Raw genomic sequence first — 25,141 nt, 5'->3', positions numbered from 1 at the left:
TAAGGCTGACACGCCGTGATATAACTGGAATAATGTTAAAAGCAGCGTTAAACCCAACTCACTCACTCATACAGACCCCATCACCACGGACTGTGTCCTCATACAGACACTATCACCACGGACTGTGTCCTCATACAGACACTATCCCCACGGACTGTGTCTTCACACCATCTTTATGCAAACTGTCCTCATACTGGACTTTTTCTCATGTAGACACCGACCACAAATATTATCTTTTTATTGGATGCACAAACAATTTGAAAACACAACAAATGACTATAAACATTCATGGTGTCTGCCACCAGATAGCGGCCCATCAGCACCAGACATCAAGGGCCCCAACATGCGGGCCGTCTACATTGCCGTGCCAGTGTTGCTGGGAGCAGCCTTTGTCACCATCCTCGTCATCGTGTATTACAAAAGGTTTGTGAAGGCATGCTCTAATAATAATAATAATAATAATAATACAGACAGCACAGTATCTTAAACGACATGATGGTGTAGCTTGATCATTTTATTACCGTCTTCACCATGCTTGTGGTTTTGAGGTCCACTCATGATACGACCCGGAATATGTAGAGAGCGTCATGGAAAATGATAGATACAAAAGTCTTTGGAATAGGCCCATTTACAGCCTTAGACGTATCCAGGCCAGCAAACCTGATCTTGTCCTTTTTGATAAATCCAATGAAATCATTTAGGTCATTGAATTTGCTGTCCCCTTTGACAGTAATGTGATTGACAAGATTGAGGAAAACATGGCAAATATGCAGACCTCGCTTTGGAAATATCACACTTGCATCCCAAGTACCATGTTGTCCGAGTCCCCATTGTTCTCGGTGCCTTAGGTTTGGTACCTCCCAATCTGTTGACTGACATTGGGAGAGTACCCGGATTTGCTACCAGGAATACAGCCCTTCTGACAATCTGAGTAATGCAGAAGGCTGCAGTGCTGGGATGTCATCACATTCTCCGAAAAGTCCTGGGTCGGGTCGACGAGGCAGCGCTTCCTGGGAGGAGACCCATTCGCTGTCTGGGCTGCATGTAGAGGGGGCAAGGGCCCTGAGCTGATGATGAGCCTAACAAGCCTGATTGTGCCAGGATCACCCAAACCCACTTATCTTCATTTTTTATTGTAATCTGTAAATAATAATAACAATAATAATGATACCTCTCAATCTGTTTCACATTCTCTTAAAAGTTCTCAGTGGGTTCCCATTCGCTGTAGATGGGGTAAGAGCCCAGAGCTGATGATGAGCCTAACAAGCATGATTGTGCCAGGATCACCCAAACCCTCTTTGCTGAATATATTTATTTTAGTCTGTATGATGATGATAATGATGATGATAATGCGGTGTTACATTCACTCCTTCTCTCCTTAATCTTTTGTGCCCGATAAAAGGGGCCCTCTTATTATCTTTTGCTGATGACAAATACTCAGTGTTTCTTTGACATCAGTACTCCATATTCTGGTTTTGCGTGATCTCCCGCTTTACTAACTGTTGCTAATCATGTGGCACAGGAGACTCTATCAGGCTAGAGAGCAGCAACCCATCTACACCACTGTTTGACTCCCCATTCAGTGTCAGTAGCCAGCTAGTGACTGAAGGATATCAAGGTGTCACCATGATATATGGAACTGTTGGTACATATACATATCAGAACCCTCGGCTAGGAGTTGAGAGTTGCCATTTTGTCCTTCAGCATGTCTTTTGTCACAATAGCACCAAATGGATTTGAAAATCCAGGTTAATCTTTACCCTGAGAGTTTATTTCCATTCAATTGTTACGTGCAGTATGAAACCCCAACATTTGAAGGTGAGCTTCTGAACCCCGGTCATTTCTTTTGTGGTCCTACAGGAAGTTCCGTGAAGTACGTCGATACTCCATCCTGAGACAGAGGTCGGACTCCGATGCCCTGTTGGGAGCTGATGAAGATGATGACCCGCCACTGGATTTGAACCCAGACTTTGGCAGCAATGATCGTGCAGATGATGACCAATTGGACCTGGGAACAGGTCGGAGACTCACTATAGTTTTGTTTTGTTTTGTTTTGTTAGTTTTTTAATAGAACTGGTCATAGTTACGTATAGAATTGGTCAGTTAACAATGCTTGATTTACCAGCCAACTGACATCAGGTGATCAGGCTTTTGTTTGTTTGTTTGTTTTTTAACACCACACTCAGCAATATTCCATCTATATGACGGAGGTCTGTAAATAATCGAGTCTGAACCAAACAATCTGGTGATTGATATCATAAGCATCAATCCACCCAATTTGGATATTACGACATGCCTCAACCAAGTCAGCAAGCCTGACCACCCATTCCCGTTAGTCACCTCTTATGACAGGCATGGGTTGCTGGAGACCAATTCTAACCCAGATCTTCACGGGTGTTAGGCTCTGTGACTTAGCCGATATGGTGTGGATGGATAATTTCTCCTATTTTCAGTCACTGGTTTCCTAAGTCCAGACTCCATTATTTATATTACCACATATCTAGAATATTGCTGACTGCAGCATTAAACAACATTCATTCACTCACTACTTTTTGTCTCTGAATAGGAGGAAAATTATCAAATGGTTAATATTTATTATTATTGTCATATTTATATTTTGTTCAAGGTAAATTATTATTTTTTTTATTAATCTAACATTTTTTCCCCTTACTTTGGTTCAATTTGGTACTTTTTAAAATAAGAAAATTCTTAAGTGTTAATTTTTACATAAATATATTATCTAACTTGCTTGAAGCAAGAATAGAAATTTGCACTTGCCTTTTGAACTGTAGCTTGAGGTCAAGTAGAATGCTAGGCCTTTGGGTGTCCTTATATGGTGTCGAAATGTGGGCAAGTGAACTTTCCGGTTGCTATATATATATACACCTGCAAGCTGAGCTAATGTGTCTGTGAAGTAGACTATGTTGAGTGAGAGTAACTGATGTCAAATCCCCCAAGTTCTGAAATCAGATAGTTCAACTCTGCAGATTTGAGGCCATAACTGCAAAATGTCATCAAATTACAGATTTGAGAAACAAGGTGTTAGGTTGCAACAATATCAAGCCTTACCATTAAAAAAACCATTAAACTTTTCTCACTGAAGACATTAGATGGACCTGTTTCTTTTCATCCTGTTCTATAGGAAACCATCAACTTGGCAATCAAACTTGATTGACCTATCAGAAATGCCTAAGTGAAGCAGAATCTGTTATTGTCAAACCTGTCAAACCTTTATCAAAGAGTTATATATGTTATTTAGCTTCATGGCAGGTTAGAAAATATACATGTATACTTTGTTGATATGGATTATATTTTTCAAGGCAGTCACCTGGTGATGGTCACTGGACGTGGAGATGGGGGAGACAACTCTATCAACTGCTGAAGAAGATATTAATGAGTGATGAAGAAGGACATTCCAAAATGATCTGTGATGAAGTAGTTGCATAGATGAAGAACGAGAGGAGAGTGGGAGGGAGAGTGTGTTGTGTGTGACTGATAGTAAGTATAGCTTGATAAGCAAACATAGTCTGAATTGTTACAATTGTTTGTTATTTTGTGTTTTGGAAGAATGACATCTGATAGTTGCCATGGTCACTTGAAAATACGTTTAGAAAAGTTATGTTTTCTGGTAATGTCGCACCATTGTCATGTTACTGGAGAAAGGTACTTAAGATTGTTCCCATGGTTACGGCAAAAATTATATCTGATTGTTGTCATGGTATTAAAAATTATATTTGATGCTTGTCATTGTTACTTGGGGAAAATGTAACAGTTGTATCACTTTTTGAATTGAAACATGCTTAAATATATTTTGATCCTGATATTTTATGATTGGTTTGTTCTCCTACTGTCATTGTCTCAGATGAAGGAGATACTGATGTTTCGTGATGCAATGCTTGAAAGACCTCAAGGACAAATACTTATCAGATTTGGAATGTTCAGCTTTGTTGAAGAGGAAATTACCTCCCTTAGTTGGAGCATTAACATTAATTGTTTACAGTCGGATTGTGCAAATGAATATTTTCTTGTGCATTTACATTTTCTGAAAACAATTTGACCTGCATGGCCACAGTACAGAAATATCATTATAGTTTCAGTGTAAAATTATTTCAGCTTCATTCACTTCAAAATGAGTCATTGTAATAATTAAAGCCTACATTGAGGCGTATCCAGGGTTTTGGAAAAGAGGGGGTGCACACTACCAGTGGGCAGAAACACATAATTACTGGACACCTGAGGTGTCGGAGACGGTGGAGGGGTGCAGACCCTGAACTCTCCTCTGTAGATCCACCAGAAGTCAGCAGCCTTAGAGACTATTCTGAGACCTGGGATTTGTAATTGGTTTAGTAAGCCTTGTTAAGAAAAGTGGAAATTGTTAACACCAAGATCTACTGGAAATGGTGTCAAGTGACAAGTTTGGACTCAAAAGTGTTTGGCACAGACCTCTATACGTTGTCAGGTAGTTGTGGCAGACATTCTCAGTTGTACCTGTAATAGCATCAATTTGAGTTTTAAATCCTCCCAACCAGAAGTACATTACTCAAACACTTTATATTTCGTTCCAGGTGTTGCTAGCTCTTTAAGCATGATATGTAAGATAAACATCTGAAAGGTATTGAACGGTTTTTTGATAAATGTTGATTTATGGATGAAGAAGATATTTGACATGTTTGATTTGATTTGCTCCAGCCCTCTTGAAATTCTTTAAATGTAAGATTTGATTTGATATTCCATTTTCTTATTTTAATAATCATTTCAAAGTATTTCACATACCTGGAAAGCGTTATGAAACAAATGATTGGAAGTTCATTTTATATGAGATGAAGAATACCACAACATATGTACATGTTATTTTCTTACTATTGTATGTATGTATCACTGATACACATTGTGCATGGTTGGTGTCAGTATTTCTTGAAGTCAGTTTTGTGTGTATTTTGACCTGAGTCATCCTCAATATGTCTTTGGTTCATATACAACATGCCACCATCACCCATCAATATATAAAACGTTGCTTTGTGGTGTAAGAGTGTGTCTATTTTAAGTCAACAAGCTGAAATGAGGTTCGGTATAAGTCACGGAAGTCAAATGAGTCAGTCTCCATTCTATGGCATGAACACTGTGCAAACCCTACCACTGCCTGACTCTGAAGCAAAGTGTAGAGAGAGGCTCTAAGACTAAGACTGGCATATGCTGCAGAAGAAATATTGCAGATGTAATCTGAGCCAGTGTATGATATATAACAATTGTCAGGCTTCCATCAGGACCCACAGACTTTAGCAACTGCAGCTCACTGTGTTCAATACATTGACACATAAATTTACTGCATAAGGACCGATACAAATTTAGAACTACCAGCCCGAAATCTACCTGCCATGGGCCTATGGGCAGGCACTTATATTGAACACTGAGCACTCATTTAGGAGGGCTGATAAGAGCATGGGAGGGCTGATAAGAGCATGGGAGGGCTGATAAGAGCATTGGAGGGCTGATAATAGAATGGGAGGGCTGATAAGAGCATGGGAGGGCTGATAATAGAATGGGAGGGCTGATAAGAGCATGGGAGGGCTGATAAGAGCATGGGAGGGCTGATAAGAGCATGGGAGGGCTGATAAGAGCATTGGAGGGCTGATAATAGAATGGGAGGGCTGATAAGAGCATGGGAGGGCTGATAAGAGAATGGGAGGGCTGATAAGAGAATGGGAGGGCTGATAAGAGCATGGGAGGGCTGATAAGAGCATTGGAGGGCTGATAATAGAATGGGAGGGCTGATAAGAGCATGGGAGGGCTGATAATAGAATGGGAGGGCTGATAATAGAATGGGAGGGCTGATGATAGAATGGGGGGGCTGATAATAGAATGGGAGGGCTGATAAGAGAATGGGAGGGCTGATAAGAGCATTGGAGGGCTGATAAGAGAATGGGAGGGCTGATAAGAGCATGGGAGGGCTGATAATAGAATGGGAGGGCTGATGATAGAATGGGAGGGGTGATAAGAGAATGGGAGGGCTGAAAAGAGAATGGGAGGGCTGATGATAGAATGGGAGGGCTGATAATAGAATTATTATGCTGAACAATGTCAACTGATTTTGTACTGCTTTCTACGTTTTTTTACATTTTTTTTGTGTTCATGCTTTAAGTAGCAGTCTGTGAAGTTATTATTGTTGATGTATATATTTATAAGAGTTGACTACATGTTTTTGCATTGATGGAGTTAAAAACATAAACACTGGTGTGCATTCTTTGCATAAATACATTGGTTTAAACATTTATGCCTCCATAAACAGAAAAGATATTGAAGTCAATTCTTAAGTGAATATTTGAATCTACATCAGGCAAGTGCTAAGATGGTTCCTCTTTCTAAACAGAGGTTGTTTAAACCTTTTTTCTTTCATTATTTATAGTTTCTGAATAATATAACATTGCTGTCAACTATTTCTGAATGAAATGTTCTGATTATTGAACAGTACCTTTCTTATCCACTTGATTGGAAGGTAGAGAAAGCATTTGCAGGACAGAAGGATTCCTAGACTCAGCCAGTGTCTGTCACAGTGTCACGTGCACTCGCAAGTATAGCACAGTTTGGATTAGTTACATCAGCTATGTGACATACATATACTTGAGTTTATGATTTTATTAACATATTCAAATGTAGCAGGGATATAGATGACATTGCCTTTGTGTTTCATATGCACTGTTTACTACACATGTCCAGTTGTTTAGAGATCCTGTCCTTGATGATTTCATTGATAAAATCCTGGAAATTCCACCACTGATTCCGAAATTCTTATGTTTAGTTATTAATGAAAAGAATTCTTCAAATCACAGTTTGCTATTTCTTCAAAAGTTGGATGCAGTTTTTGTTTGGTATTAAATAAACATCTACTTCAGTGATTATGAAACCAGGGTTTAAGATGCAGATTCAACAGACTCTCTCCATTTCCTTGATGCTTACCAATAATTGTGCCATACAGCTCTTCCCTCGGCATCACCAGGGTTTTGTCCCAAGAAGTAATAAAGCCCAGTTCATACAGACTGGCTTCCAGCCGGCCTTATGTCGCAGCATTTTATGATATGTAAAGAGGTTCTAAATGCATTCTATTCAAAGAATCTATTTTTAGATGATACTTGTGCTAGTAAGACATTTGGTAACTTTCATTCAGACACAGCACAAAATTTGTTTCCCCAAATAAATATGAACTATGAATACTTTGTAACTTGAAATCCTAAACATTTGTAGAGCAGGACAAGTTATTGATGCTTTGCGATGGTTATCAGCATCTGAGTCAAGCTGGCAGAGAGAAAATATGAACATTGTGTATGTCCTAACTGTATTACCCATTATTGGTGATGTTATCATTTATGTTTGGTGTGGTGTTTAATTGTGCAATATGTGAACTATGTAGCAACTAACCTATGTACCTGTATAACAGGTTAGTGTCTGTGTGGTTTTGTTTCATTGTTATATGTTTGTATATGAGGCAACACTATATTTTTTCTTGGTTCATGGATTATTTTTTATTTAAAAAATTCTTGGTGGATTGGAATAATCTACAAATAGAAAATAGACTTATAGTTGGTATAGTAATTATAACTGTTATTCAAGAATTGGTTCTTACAGAAAATCTTCTGTGTATAGTGTGTTCTGTGACATGTCACCCAACACATTTTCACCAACCTTTCCACACTATAGTTGAATAATGTGACAACAAAGACATGGAACAATATATGTTGTTGGCCGACCACGAGGGGCATATGGTGTGATGTACCCTGTGTGTGACCCTATGAAGTATCAGCATCACACAGGGTACATCCCACCATATGCCCTGAGGGATCAGTTGACAACACATTTATCTCACTGGTACATGAGCTGGCTACACGAATGGGCTACAAAGAAAATAATTGCCTGCTCCTTAACCAATCAGAGGCTAGTATTTTAATGTAAGGTGAGATAAGTATAGTTACATGTTTTGTGGGGCTTCGTGTATTAGGCCAGACCAAGTTAATTACTTGTTTTTACAGATCCATGTCCCTCTTTACACACACACCCAGTCACACACACTCACACGCACACTGTCACACACACACACACACACACACACACACACACACACACACACACACACACACACAAAACACTGTCTCACTCACACACTCCCACACACACACACACACACACACAAATATCCATTTGCATCCAGTTTGTTTTGATGTGCAAGTGTTTCAGTATCTCAAGGATGCTTTGGACCCGTTCTGCTCCATGTGGATTCACTTTGCATGCCACCACACCTAAGATCACATATCTGGAAAAGTTACCAACAGTAGACTACAGGTGAATCTGTTGAAACCCCACTTTGTTCTTGAGTTATATTGTTATTCATATAGAAAGTATATGTTCATTTTCTAAAAAGATTCAAATTAATAGCATGTGGCGTGAATGTTATCACACCTAGCAATGGTGTCGCTATATACCTGTAATATTGCTGATGCGCTGTAACATTTTAACTCACCCACTCACCTGTGGTACTTCATAGCAATATATTCAATGCTTCTTAATAAAAAGTATTTGTACTTGCAGATAATTTACACAAACAAACCTCATCTAAAAAATTACAAAGTCATCTTGTGATGATGATGATGATGATGATGATGATGATGCTATGGCCACAAATTCCCCTTCCAAGAGGGCATATTCACACACACCTCTTCTAGGAAATTACAAACAATTTACACAACCAAACCTCATCTAAACACTTACAAAGTCATCTTGTGATGATGATGATGATGATGATGCTATGGCCACAAATTCCCCTTCCCAGAGGGCATATTCACACACACCTCTTCTAGGAAATTACAAACAATTTACACAACCAAACCTCATCTAAACACTTACAAAGTCATCTTGTGATGATGATGATGATGATGATGATGCTATGGCCACAAATTCCCCTTCCCAGAGGGCATATTCTCAGAGCATCATTACCCGAGTCATTGGATCAGCTGCTTTTTCAAATTTCATTCTAAGCTCCCTTGGGATAACACACTGATGACTGTAATATTGTACACATAGTGATGCTACACCTGGTTGTGCCACACGTTCCTTCCATCCATGTAATGCTAGATGCCATTTGTATTCTGCTGTACATAGCGTCATAGATTTGTTTTATATATATAACTTTTTGCTATTGATGTTTCTTTGGAAAACAGATTCAAAGCTATGTATTAACCTACATTGATTGTGATTTCTGTGTTTCATTAATATTATGCTATGTTGGTGTGCTTATTTGTTATGAAGGATTTGTACAATTGTTTTATGTTTAAACACAAGACTGAGATTTCTATTAAGTTTTCATTTTCATCAGGTCTGAAATATCAATATATTGTTCATATGAATCTGTCAGTAATCCATTTTGGCAGAAGAAAGCACTTATAGATTATGATTGAAATTGTGAGTTATTAAATTTGGACATACTGACATGTTTCGAGATCTATAAACTTGTGGGCTTTTATGTCCAGGACCAGACACACTCTCTTCCTATTTAAACACTCAGATAATGTCACTCCTTACCCTGTGGCTTGCGTTCTATGTTATTGCCAGTTTTCAACTAGTCATATCCTGCAACATATCGTTATGTGTCACCTTTAGAAATCTCATGTAAATAGCTATTGTGAAGTAGAACTCAGTATGTGTTGGGCTTAAATAAATTTGTATACCCTAGGTTTTCATCCAGTGTTTGTGTTTGAGGCAAGTAGAAGTATAAATGAAGCAACATGTTCAATCAGGTCAGTTTTGGATCTTAGAACTATTCTAATCGACTTTTGTGAAAGAAATCACTTTTCAGTCTGATCAACTGCTGTTCAACAAAGTGAGTGGGAAAACTGATTACAAGGAAACAGCATTGTATTTTGTCCTTAAATATATAATGTTAATGTATATGTAAGAAAAATGTATGATTACATACCGGTAATCATGATATTTATATTATCCTAAGTTGTGTTGTTTCTGCCAAAAACAACAGCAGTATGGAACAGAGCATTTGGCATGTATTGACATGGCAGCCATGCACCTCTTGAAAAGCTGGAGAGCACTGCTGTCACTTTCCACTGTCTTCCCTAGAAATGCCAATCTTCTATAAATCCAGGACCAGTGCTTCTTCATGCTGTGTGAAGCTGTCAGTGACTCTGCATCAACTCATTTACAAAGTGGGCTGCAACACCCTTCTGGTTAAAGCATGTGCTCATCACATGATTTGATTCACCACATGGGTACAATGTTTGAAGGCCATTGGTGTCTCCTGCAGTGATCTTGTTGGAACATTGCTGAAAGGGACATAAACACCACTCACTCACTTAATGATCTTAGCTCAACTGATCATCGTTCATTTGGGTTTTATGTTCATGACTAGTCTGTTGTCCCAAGTTACTTTGCACACCTACAGAAATAGTATTGATCAAAAATATTTTCATATTTTATATTTTGTGCGCTGCCCTGATTCAATCTTCGCTACTTTGTTTCTCAATGTTAGATACAGGACAATGAGGGGAACACACTTGGATTGGTTTAACAAGGTTGCATCTCAAAAACACACTCCGTGGGTTCAGTCTTTCAGTTCCAAAACCAACATTATCTCACAGAGGTCGGAGTTAAATTGGTGCTGGGAAAGGTGTTGATGAGAATGTCATTCTAAGCAGTTCAAAATGCTTTGACCTGAAAATTAGAAACCCTTCTCTTGCACAATTAATGCATGTACTTCTTGCCACAACTATAGGATACTGTGTAAAGAAATACTAACTGGGGCGAGGTGAAATTGTACCTCAATAAAAATGGACAAGCAATGGATGTTATTTTCACTGAAATGCATGTAACTGGTAACATTTTTGTCCAATCTTTCTGTAACTTTTGCTGTACATAATCATTCTGTTCTTGTAAATAAACAAATAAAACACAATAGTTTTTTGTTGTCTATGTGGGGTAAAAATAATTGGTCCTCGAAATGAATGTATCTGAATGTTCCAATATTAGAAATGTTACTTCTTTCAAGAGGCATTCCCCAGAATCCCTTACTTGTATGTTTCATGGACGTCCATGTCTACACAGTGCACCGCTCAACCCAAGTTATGTGCAGAGTAATTTTGAACTCAAGTAGTGTTGAACCAATTACATGAACTCATTTACTTTCGTATAGATTTGTAATACTGTGTGGAAAACATTTCTTACAATATACACGATCCCCCATAGGGATCGTCAGTGCTCAACCTGGTTGAAATGTCACTACATAAACATCCCTGAGCAGGTGTTGTCCTCATCAACTGCAAGTACTGCCATGCAATGGTGGTGAGTGAGTCCGGACTAATGCCGATTTTAATAGTGGCAGCCCAATGAGATACCATACCACAGTTTAACATGAATACCCTCTCCAACACAGTTTACCAATTCCTAAGCCGACCAGTCCGTTTGAACCCCTTAATGCAACAACAAGTACCATCTGTTAACGTCCTTTGGTACAACACTGTGGTGATCAAAGCCTCACCTTCTGCTCTCAGGGCAGATGCTCAACCACTAGACCAGAGGCTGTCCAATGGCAAAACAAGAAAAATATCAAGGACAAGTGGGATTAAAAATAGGTCCCCATTACGTTATATTGGGACTCAATTGTATCAGCTGGTCATGCCATCACAGCGTTACAAAACAATTCCCTTTTTAGGAAACAGTTATGCCATGTCCTCCATATGGAAACAGTTACCATGCCATGTCCTCCAAATGGAAACAGTTACCATGCCATGTCCCCCAAATGGAAACAGTTACCATGCTTTGTCCTCCAAATGGAAACAGTTACCATGCCATGTCCTCCATATGGAAACAGTAACCATGCCATGTCCTCCAAATGGAAACAGTTACCATGCCATGTCCTCCAAATGGAAACAGTTACCATGCCATGTCCCCCAAATGGAAACAGTTACCATGCCATGTCCCCCAAATGGAAACAGTTACCATGCCATGTCCCCCAAATGGAAACAGTTACCATGCCTTGTCCTCCAGGTGGCAACATTAACTCCCCAAAATGTAGGGACATCAGTGGCACACCAGAAACATACGATCATGGGTCTGAATCCAAGTTAATACTGATTATGTGTCTAGGTGTCAGCATCATACTTGTTCTCGGTTTCACCAAAGTGGTAAACGTCTAAGACATGCGTCACTTCAGGCTTTCCCCAGACAAGCTGACACGCCATGATATAACTGGAATACCATTCAAAGTAGCCTTAAACCCAACTCACTCACTCTTCCCATGGAATACATCAAACAAACCATTTCAGGTTCTAAATTTATACTGTTGGACATCAAAACAAACATTACAAGTACACATCAGGCATTTATTTTTAAGACTCCATGATGGTTTCTTCTGTGTGCTTGCCTTTGTCGGCCATAGCTTGTTGCCGAGAGCGAGCCTTGCGCTCCAGAATGCGTTTCCTATCCTTGTCCATCTTCAGTTTGACCAGCACCACCTGGAACATACATCATTTGAAGAAATAATCCACATGTTTACACAACCAAAGGAACAGCTGATCAGTGGAGTTTTGTTGTTAGGTTGGTAATGGACCTATCCTATGTGCAAGGAGTTTCTCAAGCTACAAAAACCAAGTAAACAAAACATATTAACACTGATAGTGCTCAGGTGAAGTTATAGACTTTACACGTGCAAGCTGTAATTTAGGTGGATTTAAGTGTGCAGCTACGGTTTTATGTAAGTTAAGTTTGACACCTGAATGATAATTTTAAATTAAACATGATCTAGATTACATTCTTAGGCTTTCTTATTTTGTACCCAATAGGGGTGGTAATAAATTATCCAAAACTTTAATCACTGGGAATGTCGTTCGGTTGGTAATGGATGTATCCTATGTGTGAGGATGATCTCCAGCTACACAAACTTATTATCTCCCCTTTCTTGGAGGTCACTCATCATAGGAGACAAGAAACAATAAGAAAGAAAGGGCTCATGCAAATACTGCCATCACATTTCATCAGCACAGAGCAGATCCAGTTGGGTTCAAAACATTCAAACACAAAATACTACAACATCATTCCTTCAGATGTATCAAAAACAAACCTTAACGTAGCAGTAACTGGGCAAAATTCATCTTTTTATAGCACATTGTGAACAGTTTCATTTGATGACTTAAGGCTCAATTGAATAACAATGCAAGAAAGACTCGCACCTCACCCAGTAACTAACATAAAATGATCACCTTAAACAGCTAAGTATGCATAACACTGGACTGGCAATATTGACAGAAAACATCTTATAATAAACAGGGAGGCAAGCCTCTGTAGTATGGTTGGTAAAGTGAACCTGTCTAGGAAAACAGTTCTCTGCTTACCAAACATTTATTCTATGAAAACAATGAAATTAAGCGAAAGAATATCCTGAATGACAAACATTAAAATATTGGTGGGGTGGTCAAAATATGTTTTGCTACATAAATTTAAGACCTTCACATGTTCACACATAAATCTGCCAAATATATATATTAACAGATGCCCCATGATTGCATAATCATAAAGACTTTGTCGTTCGGTTGGTAATGGACCTAACTTATGTGTGAGGATGATCTCCAGCTACACAAACTTATTATCTCCGCTTTCTTGGAGGCCGCTCATCATAGAAGACAAGAAGCCAGATATAAAGAAAGAGGTTCAAAACTTACCTTACATCAACTGTCTCAAATGACATGATTTTGTTATTATATGTGTTAATGGTTAATGATGTAAAACTTGGGATAAAATAAGATGCAATGTTTCCCTACACTTCCTTCAATACAAACCAGAAACCAACAAAACAAAACATATTAACACTGATAGTGTTCAAGTAAAGTTATGGACCTATTGGCAAAAATTGGAATACAGGTGGACTTGTATCAGGTTCTAAGACATCAACCTTTGATTATTGATACAAGTGTACAGACACCGTCCAATGTGAGTTATAAGTTTGACTCCAATAATTATTTCTATGTTTAATTGAAACATGATCAAGACTAAGGATGGGATGGTAATAAATTATCCAAAACTTTAATCACTGTGAATGTCGTTCGGTTGGTAATGGACCTATCCTATGTGTGAGGATGATCTCCAGCTACACAAACTTATTATCTCCCCTTTCTTGGAGGTCACTCATCATAGGAGACAAGAAACAATAAGAAAGAAAGGGCTCATGCAAATACTGCCATCACATTTCATCAGCACAGAGCAGATCCAGTTGGGTTCAAAACACTCAAACACAAAATACTGTCTACAACATCATTCCTTCAGATGTATCAAAAACAAAACTTAACGTAGCAAGTAACTTGGCAAAATTCATCTTTTTATAGCACATTGTGAAAAGTTTCATTTGATGACTTAAGGCTCAATTGAATTACAATGCAAGAAAGACTCGCACCTAACCCAGTAACTAACATGAAACAATCACCCTAAACAGCTAAGTATGCATAACACTGGACTGGCAATATTAACAGAAAGCATCTTATAATAAACAGGGAGGCAAGCCTCTGTAGTATGGTTGGTAAAGTGAACCTGTCTAGGAAAACAGTTCTCTGCTTACCAAACATTTATTCTTCCCAAGTCCATGTGCTACAGCATGCTGACTTGTAATGTCAGCAAGAAAGCAGCTGAATATGGGGCAACACCCAAGATTTAGAAATAACCATGTTAATCTCAATTCAATTTCCATCGGACAACTTTCAACAAGAACATATTTAGTCTCATTTGGTAGCAGGGTTTCATAATGAATTTTGTATGTTACCCTATGTTATTTCTGTCTTCTACATCTGGATAATACTTTGAATTGTTAATATTTTTCTTTTCAAAAACAATTTAGAGAACCTCACCTTAAAAATTGTACACAATGAGATTGAGCCAAAGAATATCCCAACAACAATTATAAATATATTGGCGGGGTGGTCAAAATCTGTTGCATTATTTAACTTAAAGATCTTCACTTGTTCACATATCAATTTGCCAAAAAAAGATCTTAACTGATGCCCCGTGATTGCATAATCATAAAGACTTTGTCGTTCGGTTGGTAATGGACCTATCCTATGTGTGAGGATGATCTCCAGCTACACAAACTTATTATCTCCGCTTTCTTGGAGGCCGCTCATCATAGGAGACAAGAAGCCAGATATAAAGAAAGAGGTTCAAAACTTACCTTACATCAACTGTCTCATATGACATGATTTTGTTATTATTATATGTGTTAACAATGGTTAATGATGTAAAACTTGGGATAAAATAAGATGCAATGTTTCCCTACACTTCCCTCAATACAAACCAGAAACCAACAAAACAAAACATATTAACACTGATAGTGTTCAAGTAAAGTTATGGACCTATTGGCAAAAATTGGAATATAGGTGGACTTGTATCAGGCTCTAAGACATCAACCTTTGATAATTGATACAAGTGTACAGACACCGTCCAATGTGAGTTAATAAGTTTGACTCCAATGATAATTTCCATGTTTAATTGAAACATGATCAAGACTATGGATAGGATGGTAATAAATTATCCAAAACTTTAATCACTGGGAATGTCGTTCGGTTGGTAATGGATGTATCCTATGTGTGAGGATGATCTCCAGCTACACAAACTTATTATCTCCCCTTTCTTGGAGGTCACTCATCATAGGAGACAAGAAACAATAAGAAAGAAAGGGCTCATGCAAATACTGCCATCACATTTCATCAGCACAGAGCAGATCCAGTTGGGTTCAAAATACTGTCTACAACATCATTCCTTCAGATGTATCAAAAACAAACCTTAACGTAGCAGTAACTGGGCAAAATTCATCTTTTTATAGCACATTGTGAAAAGTTTCATTTGATGACTTAACTCTTTCAACACCAGTCAACCAGAAGTGTTTACTGCTGGGACACCGAGTTCCCAGAGACTCTTGTGTGATAGATGAAGCCAACATTTATCAAAGAAAATACCTGCTTGTAAAATATATTTGCTACTACATGTTATACACCATTTGAAAGGTCTGATCCTATGGTTTATAAATATGAAAGTTATGTTTTTCACATTATTTAAAATAATGCATTTACAACATAATTAAATTCGTTGTAAATAAAAAATGTACGCTAACACGTTAACATGCAGATTAAGGACCAAGGAAGCGAAAACTTGACGATTATCGGCAAATATATGATTTCATAATATCCACGTACCTATTTCTGTTTTATTTTCATTGTTTACGTAATTGGAAAATCATTTTAAAAAGAATTATAAATAGTTTCTGTCATCACCCATTTCCCGATAACAGCGACTGTCCGCTCAGTAAAATGAAGAAATACCCCCGTTTTCGAGGTTTCGTGTGAATAACATGTTCGTCGAAGAATGGCATATGACACATCGCTGGAAAGCTTATTCCTTCATCTACACGCTCGTAACATCGACTGGTGTTTTTTCATAGTTATAACAAGCGATTTCATTGTATTAAAAATGGTTTCTAATGACGCTTTCTTGTTGAAATCTGCTACAAGTTTCGTGATTGGTCAATTTTGAGCACGTGACCTAAGGCAGCCAATCAAATTACAGCTGTGATACCAAGCTCGTGTTCGATAAATTACAGAAGTTTGCGAAAGAACTTTGTTAAATCGTGTTATTCTGAACGTTTTGAGCAGGAAATCACTATATATATTAAAAATATGGAACTTCGTGAATGTATTGTGCTAGGTTACGAGCTGTGACAAAGATTTTTCATGCATATATTTTTGCATTAAACATTGTGTCCGAGCCGAGAATTCAAGGCGACGAAAGCCAAGATGTCATTTGACTTACATGACACACGATAGCACGAAAAGATGGAAATACTAACTTAGATGTAAGTTTGATTAATTTTAGATATATTTTTGTTGATTTTATTTATTACTTTGTATAATATATTTAATGATTTGTTTAAAACAACTTTATTTTCCTCTTTGACGTGTTCGATGTGGACCTGTTGTCGAAATGTGTGTCCGAGAATTTTATTTTCAATAACATCGCGAGAAATGGTGAATGATTTTTTAATTTAACGATAAAAAATGTTAAATTGAAATGGAATATGTATTTCAGACATTGTGAAATGTGATAGATTTAATAAATGAATGACATTACAGGTAGGTCCATAAAAATATATACTATTTTGACGTGACTACGGCTTGGCCGGATAACCGACCTGCGGTGTCTGGGGACTCGATGCTTCTTGGCCGGATAACCGGCCTACGGTGTTGAAAGAGTTAAGGTTCAATTGAATAACAATGCAAGAAAGACTCGCACCTAACCCAGTAACTAACATAAAACAATCACCCTAAACAGCTAAGTATGCATAACACTGGACTGGCAATATTGACAGAAAACATCTTATAATAAACAGGGAGGCAAGCCTCTGTAGTATGGTTGGTAAAGTGATCCTGTCTAGGAAAACAGTTCTCTGCTTACCAAACATTTATTCTTCCCAAGTCCATGTGCTACAGCATGCTGACTTGTAATGTCAGCAAGAAAGCAGCTGAATATGGGGCAACACCCAAGATTCACAATAACCATGTTAATCTCAACAATTCAATTTCCATCGGACAACCTTCAACAAGAACTTGTTACGGTTTCATAATGAATTTTGTAAGATATCCTAACCTTATATCATCTACATCCCAATAATGCTTTGAACTGTTAATATTTTCCTTTTCAAAGAAAATTACAGACCCTCACCATCACAGTTGTAAACAATGAAATTAATCCAAAGAATATCCTGAATGACAAACATTAAAATATTGGTGGGGTGGTCAAAATCTGTTTTGCTACATAAATTTAAGACCTTCATATGTTCACACATAAATCTGCCAAATATATATATTAACAGATGCCCCGTGATTGCATAATCGTAAAGACTTTGTCGTTCGGTTGGTAATGGACCTATCCTATGTGTGAGGATGATCTCCAGCTACACAAACTTATTATCTCCGCTTTCTTGGAGGCCGCTCATCATAGAAGACAAGAAGCCAGATATAAAGAAAGAGGTTCAAAACTTACCTTACATCAACTGTCTCAAATGACATGATTTTGTTATTATTATATGTGTCAACAATGGTTAATGATGCAAAACTTGGGATAAAATAAGATGCAATGTTTCCCTACACTTCCTTCAATACAAACCAGAAACCAACAAAACAAAACATATTAACACTGATAGTGTTCAAGTAAAGTTATGGACCTATTGGCAAAAGTTGGAATACAGGTGGACTTGTATCAGGCTCTAAGACATCAACCTTTGATAATTGATACAAGTGTACAGACACCGTCCAATGTGAGTTAATAAGTTTGACTCCAATGATAATTTCCATGTTTCATTGAAACATGATCAAGACTACGGATGGGATGGTAATAAATTATCCAAAACTTTAATCACTGGGAATGTCGTTCGGTTGGTAATGGACCTATCCTATGTGTGAGGATGATCTCCAGCTACACAAACTTATTATCTCCCCTTTCTTGGAGGTCACTCATCATAGGAGACAAGAAACAATAAGAAAGAAAGGGCTCATGCAAATACTGCCATCACATTTCATCAGCACAGAGCAGATCCAGTTGGGTTCAAAACACTCAAACACAAAATACTGTCTACAACATCATTCCTTCAGATGTATCAAAAACAAAACTTAACGTAGCAAGTAACTTGGCAAAATTCATCTTTTTATAGCACATTGTGAAAAGTTTCATTTGATGACTTAAGGCTCAATTGAATTACAATGCAAGAAAGACTCGCACCTAACCCAGTAACTAACATGAAACAATCACCCTAAACAGCTAAGTATGCATAACACTGGACTGGCAATATTAACAGAAAGCATCTTATAATAAACAGGGAGGCAAGCCTCTGTAGTATGGTTGGTAAAGTGAACCTGTCTAGGAAAACAGTTCTCTGCTTACCAAACATTTATTCTTCCCAAGTCCATGTGCTACAGCATGCTGACTTGTAATGTCAGCAAGAAAGCAGCTGAATATGGGGCAACACCCAAGATTCAGAAATAACCATGTTAATCTCAACAATTCAATTTCCATCGGACAACCTTCAACAAGAACTTGTTACGGTTTCATAATGAATTTTGTAAGATATCCTAACCTTATATCATCTACATCCCAATAATGCTTTGAACTGTTAATATTTTCCTTTTCAAAGAAAATTACAGACCCTCACCATCACAGTTGTAAACAATGAAATTAATCCAAAGAATATCCTGAATGACAAACATTAAAATATTGGTGGGGTGGTCAAAATATGTTTTGCTACATAAATTTAAGACCTTCATATGTTCACACATAAATCTGCCAAATATATATATTAACAGATGCCCCGTGATTGCATAATCATAAAGACTTTGTCGTTCGGTTGGTAATGGACCTATCCTATGTGTGAGGATGATCTCCAGCTACACAAACTTATTATCTCCGCTTTCTTGGAGGCCGCTCATCATAGAAGACAAGAAGCCAGATATAAAGAAAGAGGTTCAAAACTTACCTTACATCAACTGTCTCAAATGACATGATTTTGTTATTATTATATGTGTTAACAATGGTTAATGATGCAAAACTTGGGATAAAATAAGATGCAATGTTTCCCTACACTTCCCTCAATACAAACCAGAAACCAACAAAACAAAACATATTAACACTGATAGTGTTCAAGTAAAGTTATGGACCTATTGGCAAAAGTTGGAATACAGGTGGACTTGTATCAGGCTCTAAGACATCAACCTTTGATAATTGATACAAGTGTACAGACACCGTCCAATGTGAGTTAATAAGTTTGACTCCAATGATAATTTCCATGTTTCATTGAAACATGATCAAGACTACGGATGGGATGGTAATAAATTATCCAAAACTTTAATCACTGGGAATGTCGTTCGGTTGGTAATGGATGTATCCTATGTGTGAGGATGATCTCCAGCTACACAAACTTATTATCTCCCCTTTCTTGGAGGTCACTCATCATAGGAGACAAGAAACAATAAGAAAGAAAGGGCTCATGCAAATACTGCCATCACATTTCATCAGCACAGAGCAGATCCAGTTGGGTTCAAAACACTCAAACACAAAATACTGTCTACAACATCATTCCTTCAGATGTATCAAAAACAAAACTTAACGTAGCAAGTAACTTGGCAAAATTCATCTTTTTATAGCACATTGTGAAAAGTTTCATTTGATGACTTAAGGCTCAATTGAATTACAATGCAAGAAAGACTCGCACCTAACCCAGTAACTAACATGAAACAATCACCCTAAACAGCTAAGTATGCATAACACTGGACTGGCAATATTAACAGAAAGCATCTTATAATAAACAGGGAGGCAAGCCTCTGTAGTATGGTTGGTAAAGTGAACCTGTCTAGGAAAACAGTTCTCTGCTTACCAAACATTTATTCTTCCCAAGTCCATGTGCTACAGCATGCTGACTTGTAATGTCAGCAAGAAAGCAGCTGAATATGGGGCAACACCCAAGATTCAGAAATAACCATGTTAATCTCAACAATTCAATTTCCATCGGACAACCTTCAACAAGAACATATTTAGTCTCATTTGGTAGCAGGGTTTCATAATGAATTTTGTATGTTACCCTATGTTATTTCTGTCTTCTACATCTGGATAATACTTTGAATTGTTAATATTTTTCTTTTCAAAAACAATTTAGAGAACCTCACCTTAACAATTGTACACAATGAGGTTGAGCCAAAGAATATCCCAACAACAATTATAAATATATTGGCGGGGTGGTCAAAATCTGTTGTGTTATTTAACTTAAATATCTTCACTTGTTCACATCAATTTGCCAAAAAAAGATCTTAACTGATGCTCAGTGATTTCACAATTATATGGTTTTATCATACGGTTGGTAATGGACCTATCCCATGTGAGGATGATCTCCAGCTACACAAACTTATTATCTCCCCTTTTTTCGAGGCCACTCATCATAGGCGACAAATAGCCATATAAATAGAAAGGGTTCCAACACTTTAAACCACAAATGCCTAGATGATACAAGATGACATACACGACCGAGGCTGTAACATTTGCAGCATGTGACAAACTATTTTTAAAAAAATCGACAAAAACCTCAGAGTATGTTTTGTTTGTTGTTTAACGCTGCACTCGGCAATATTCCAGCTATATGACAGTGGTCTGTAGATAATCTGGACCAGAATCAGTGATTGACATGAGCATCGATTCACACAATTGGGATACGATGACATATCAACCAACCAATGCCACTAGTCACCTCCCTCTTGCAACAAGCATAGTCGCATTTCACGGCAAGCATGGGTTGCTGAAGACCTATTCTACCCCGGATCTTCACAGATCCCCTAGAGTATGTAGTAAAACATATTTGACAATGCTAACAACAAAAACTGGAGATTGTCGTCTTGGTAACAGTATTTGATTTTTGGAAATTTGGGTGCCAAGTACAGAATATCTGCTCTTCAGATCTTAAAAGGTGAAGAGTCCAGATTTATTATTCATGACTAAGTTTCACAACATGGTGAGGTGAAATTGGGTTTAACGTCCCGTCCAAGATTATTGCACTTATATAGTGGCGTGTGTGTGTGTGTGTGTGTGTGTGTGTGTGTGTGTGTGTGTGTGTGTGCACATGTACTAGTCCAGACTGATTCCGATTTATAGTACTAGCTCACTAAAATACCATGCTGCAGTTTAACACCCCATTCAGACACAGTATACCGACGCCGAGCCGAACAGTCCTTGTTTTAGCCCCTTAATGCCGAGCACCAGACAGGGTAACAACAAGTACCATCTTTTATGGTCTTTAGGTATGACGCGGTCCGGGATCGAACCTCGGACCTTCAGCTCTCCAGGTAGATGCTCTACCATTAGACCACAAAGGCGGTCTTCACAACATGGACAATATTCACAGGTTTGGTATTGAGTATGTTTCCCATTCACACATGGACTAATGTGAGGGAAACCAGTGAATGCTCTGATCATGAGCATAAAATGGAGGGAATATTGACAAAGCTGCTTAATAACAGGGAATGTCGTTAGGTTGGTAATGGACCTATCCTATGTGTGAGGATGATCTCCAGCTACACAAACTTATTATCTCCCCTTTCTTGGAGGCCGCTCATCATAGGAGACGAGAAGCCAGATATAAAGAAAGGGTTTAAACACATGGTTCTCCAACACTTCTTTCCACATCAATGAAGTACAGATAAATAGTGGCAATCCATATGTACAATTAAACCTAATACCATATAATGACCCAGCAATCAGACAAAAGAAGATTCTGAAATCATTGGGGGGGGGGGGAGACCAACCTGCTAGCCATAACCATGGCAACCAATCACTGCAATTTCCTACTTACATTACATTGTTCATGAATGGTTTTACACCACTGCATCATTCATGAACAGCTGTCAATTTGGCTTTTGATTATTGTGCAAACCTTTAAAAACGTTTTGGCACGACTACAAACCTTTGAAGGATGGATGCCAACATGTACAGTGGCACCATTGGCCTTTTCTCTCTGTATCCTCTCAATGTAGATAACATATTTCTTTCTGTACACCTGGACAACTTTCCCGACCTGCTGGCCTTTATAATGGCCTCGGACAACCTGAAAAGTAACACCAATGGCTAGTCAATATTTAGAATACCTCGTAAATTAGGGCCGTTATAAATTACCATTAGTCAGCAATGAATTTCAGAACTGTCTACTTTAAATTGTTCCCTACATTATATGTAGTTCACCACTATTTACACATTTATAAACATTTTATCCAACAATGCACACCTGCACTTCATCGTCCTTCCTAATGGGCATACTTCTAACATTGTATTTTTGACGCAGTTCCTTTGAAAGAGCGGAGCTCATGATCTTGCGTCTGATGTGGGAGGGGGCGTTGAAATGCCTCTTGCGGTTCTTCCTCCGTGAGGAGGTTACCATCTTATTGAACTTCATACTGAAGTCAGAGGAGCGTCCTGAAACAACATATAAAGGTTATCTGTCAACAAAGATGAGCTATTTGTAACAAAATACAATATCAGCCGAACAAATGACCAATGTTTCCAAAGCCGAAGGAAGACATTTATCCATAGATTACAATATGTGAACTGAAAAATTTAAGATGGAATTCACCCTTTGCACATAAGCTAACCAGTACAGTACATCATCTTTACTGATCTTAGCTCATAAAGCACACTAACACCCAAACAGATCATGATTTGGGGTGCCAGCAGTGGACCACACACTGGTGTCTTTACAGCAAGTCATTTGTCACCAGTATTATTTGCTACATGCTCAGTGTTGCAGTGGTAGAAACTAACCGTTTTAGTCCACTAGTCCTTATATCTTAACTATTGGGCAGTTTGACAAGGACTACAGGACTAGTGCCAATTTCAAACGCTGTGTTGACCATACCACAGTTGAGGTCCTACTCTTAGCGAGAGTGAGCAACAGATTACAAACGTGGTCAATACATCAACGTAAACATGGTAAATCTGGTCCCTTATTAGTGTCAATGTTTTCCAAATTTGGCACAAAAAATCAAATCTAAATTACTCCCTCTCACAGCAAAATGTCCAGCAAATTTACAACAGAAGATGAAGTTCATCTCAGAACAAGAGGAATCCAGGATGGATACTAGTGCATTATAACCTAAACGTTGGTAAAGCCTACTTGCTGCACGAAAAAGCTAGGTCCCATAGGGTAAGTTGCAAACTACTAACGTGTTATCAAACCCATACTCGATACCAAGCTCTCAAGGAAAGGACTCAATCGTCATAGGTGGCACCCACTCATGTCCATCGCATCTAACATACAGTAACTGGTTCAACAACATAATTAACCACACAACTGTCGAAGTAATGTCAACGAAATAAAAGAAAAAGGTAATAAACTAACTTCTACCGGCCTGCTCAATGTGATAGAAGAACAATTGACGAAACGTGTGTATCATGCGATGTTTACATGTCAATTTAGATACATAAATAGCTCATCCTATGAAAAATAGATGCATAGATGAATAAATGAATGTCGTGAAAATCAATCTGACTAGTTTATTTGGCCAAATGAAGAAGAAATGGGCCGATGTGCACCGATTCTGACAAAGACACATTAAGCTAACCTCGCGTCAATGGCCGCTCGGCTGAAAGGGAACATCCGGGTGATTGATATGAGTGATGTCCCCTGCCGAGAAAGTTCCTTGTGTTTCTAATATTACATAATAAAAATTTACAGCTTTTAATTTCAACTATATTTACTACTATTATTTTGTATCCAGATTCAAATGCATGCTCAAAATGAAATTCAAGCGCACTGAGAAGCATGTGATAAAAATAACTTTTTAGACTATTACGGCCAGGGGAAGTCACTCTATCTCAAGAACTGACTGGGTTCATGGGAGTAGTTGTGTCATTTACAGTTTGCCTAAAATATGATGGTCTTTGCTGTTGAGTATATGAACTGAATTTCATTGTTAAACAGATACTACGTAAACGTATTTTCCGCATACCAAACTACATAACTGTATATACACATTTACACCCGCAGATGACTTGCAAGGTGAAAGAGGTTATAGTGAGCATCATCCATTCGCTGATTAACCCTCGCTGTCAAGGAGGTTTTCCAGTTGACCCCTCGCTTGTCAAAAGCCTTGTTTGTTGGGTCGCTGGCGCTTATTGGCGTCTGGTGATGACGCGGGCTAATTAAAATGGCGCTGGCAAGACGACTGAAAGTTGGAGTGTTGTTCCCTGTTCTTCCATGTGCACGTCGTCAACTGTAATTATGTATTAATAAAGACTCGATGCCAAAGAGATGAAGTCCTTTAAGGATGATGCCCATATCTGTTCCCATTTTCTTTTAGTGTGGATCTTACTGACGGTGCCTATTTCTGTAGTGGCCGAGAGGGCACATCGCTTTCTCGCCTTCAATTGTGGCCGCAAGAAAGTGAAAACACAAGACGAGAAAGCGACAAAACGAGACGAGACCTGAAGAAATACCGTTTGTGGACCCCTGTTATTATTTGGCAAGCGTCGGTCCTTATTATACGGGCCACTGAGACAGACTTGGTCCCTTTATCAACCCAATAAG

General features: G+C 38.2%; 2 protein-coding genes across 3 annotated transcripts in view; one reads left to right on the top strand and one right to left on the bottom strand.

Annotated features, from left to right (window-relative positions):
* The window catches only part of LOC124111712 (VPS10 domain-containing receptor SorCS1-like), a 60,466-nt gene extending 55,789 nt beyond the window's left edge, over positions 1-4,677 (top strand). Inside the window, exons 24-26 of one of the 2 annotated variants that reach the window (XM_048385141.1) lie at positions 306-423; positions 1,861-2,018; positions 3,325-4,677. In XM_048385141.1, coding sequence (XP_048241098.1) covers positions 306-423; positions 1,861-2,018; positions 3,325-3,335 — 287 coding nt within the window. In that variant the 3' untranslated portion in view covers positions 3,336-4,677. Of the gene's footprint in view, positions 1-305; positions 424-1,860; positions 2,019-3,320 lie in introns of both variants that reach the window. The other variant, XM_048385140.1, reaches the window with a different exon arrangement.
* A 7,683-nt stretch (positions 4,678-12,360) lies between these two features.
* LOC124111694 (60S ribosomal protein L26-like) lies at positions 12,361-24,317 on the bottom strand. The gene is made up of 4 exons (XM_046471450.1): positions 24,177-24,317; positions 22,844-23,031; positions 22,526-22,666; positions 12,361-12,506 (listed from the first exon to the last, which is right to left on the bottom strand). Exons 2-4 carry the CDS (start codon positions 23,009-23,011, stop codon positions 12,381-12,383), a joined length of 435 nt encoding a protein of 144 aa, XP_046327406.1. The 5' UTR covers positions 23,012-23,031; positions 24,177-24,317; the 3' UTR covers positions 12,361-12,380.
* Between the last annotated feature and the right edge of the window lie 824 nt (positions 24,318-25,141).

The sequence above is a fragment of the Haliotis rufescens genome, unplaced genomic scaffold (genome assembly GCF_023055435.1).
Source record: "Haliotis rufescens isolate VD_foot unplaced genomic scaffold, xgHalRufe1.0.p SCAF_54, whole genome shotgun sequence".
In the NCBI taxonomy this organism is placed as follows: domain Eukaryota; kingdom Metazoa; phylum Mollusca; class Gastropoda; order Lepetellida; family Haliotidae; genus Haliotis; species Haliotis rufescens.
The sequence above is the reverse complement of the archived record's forward strand: the minus strand, read 5'-3'. Positions and strand labels throughout refer to the sequence as shown.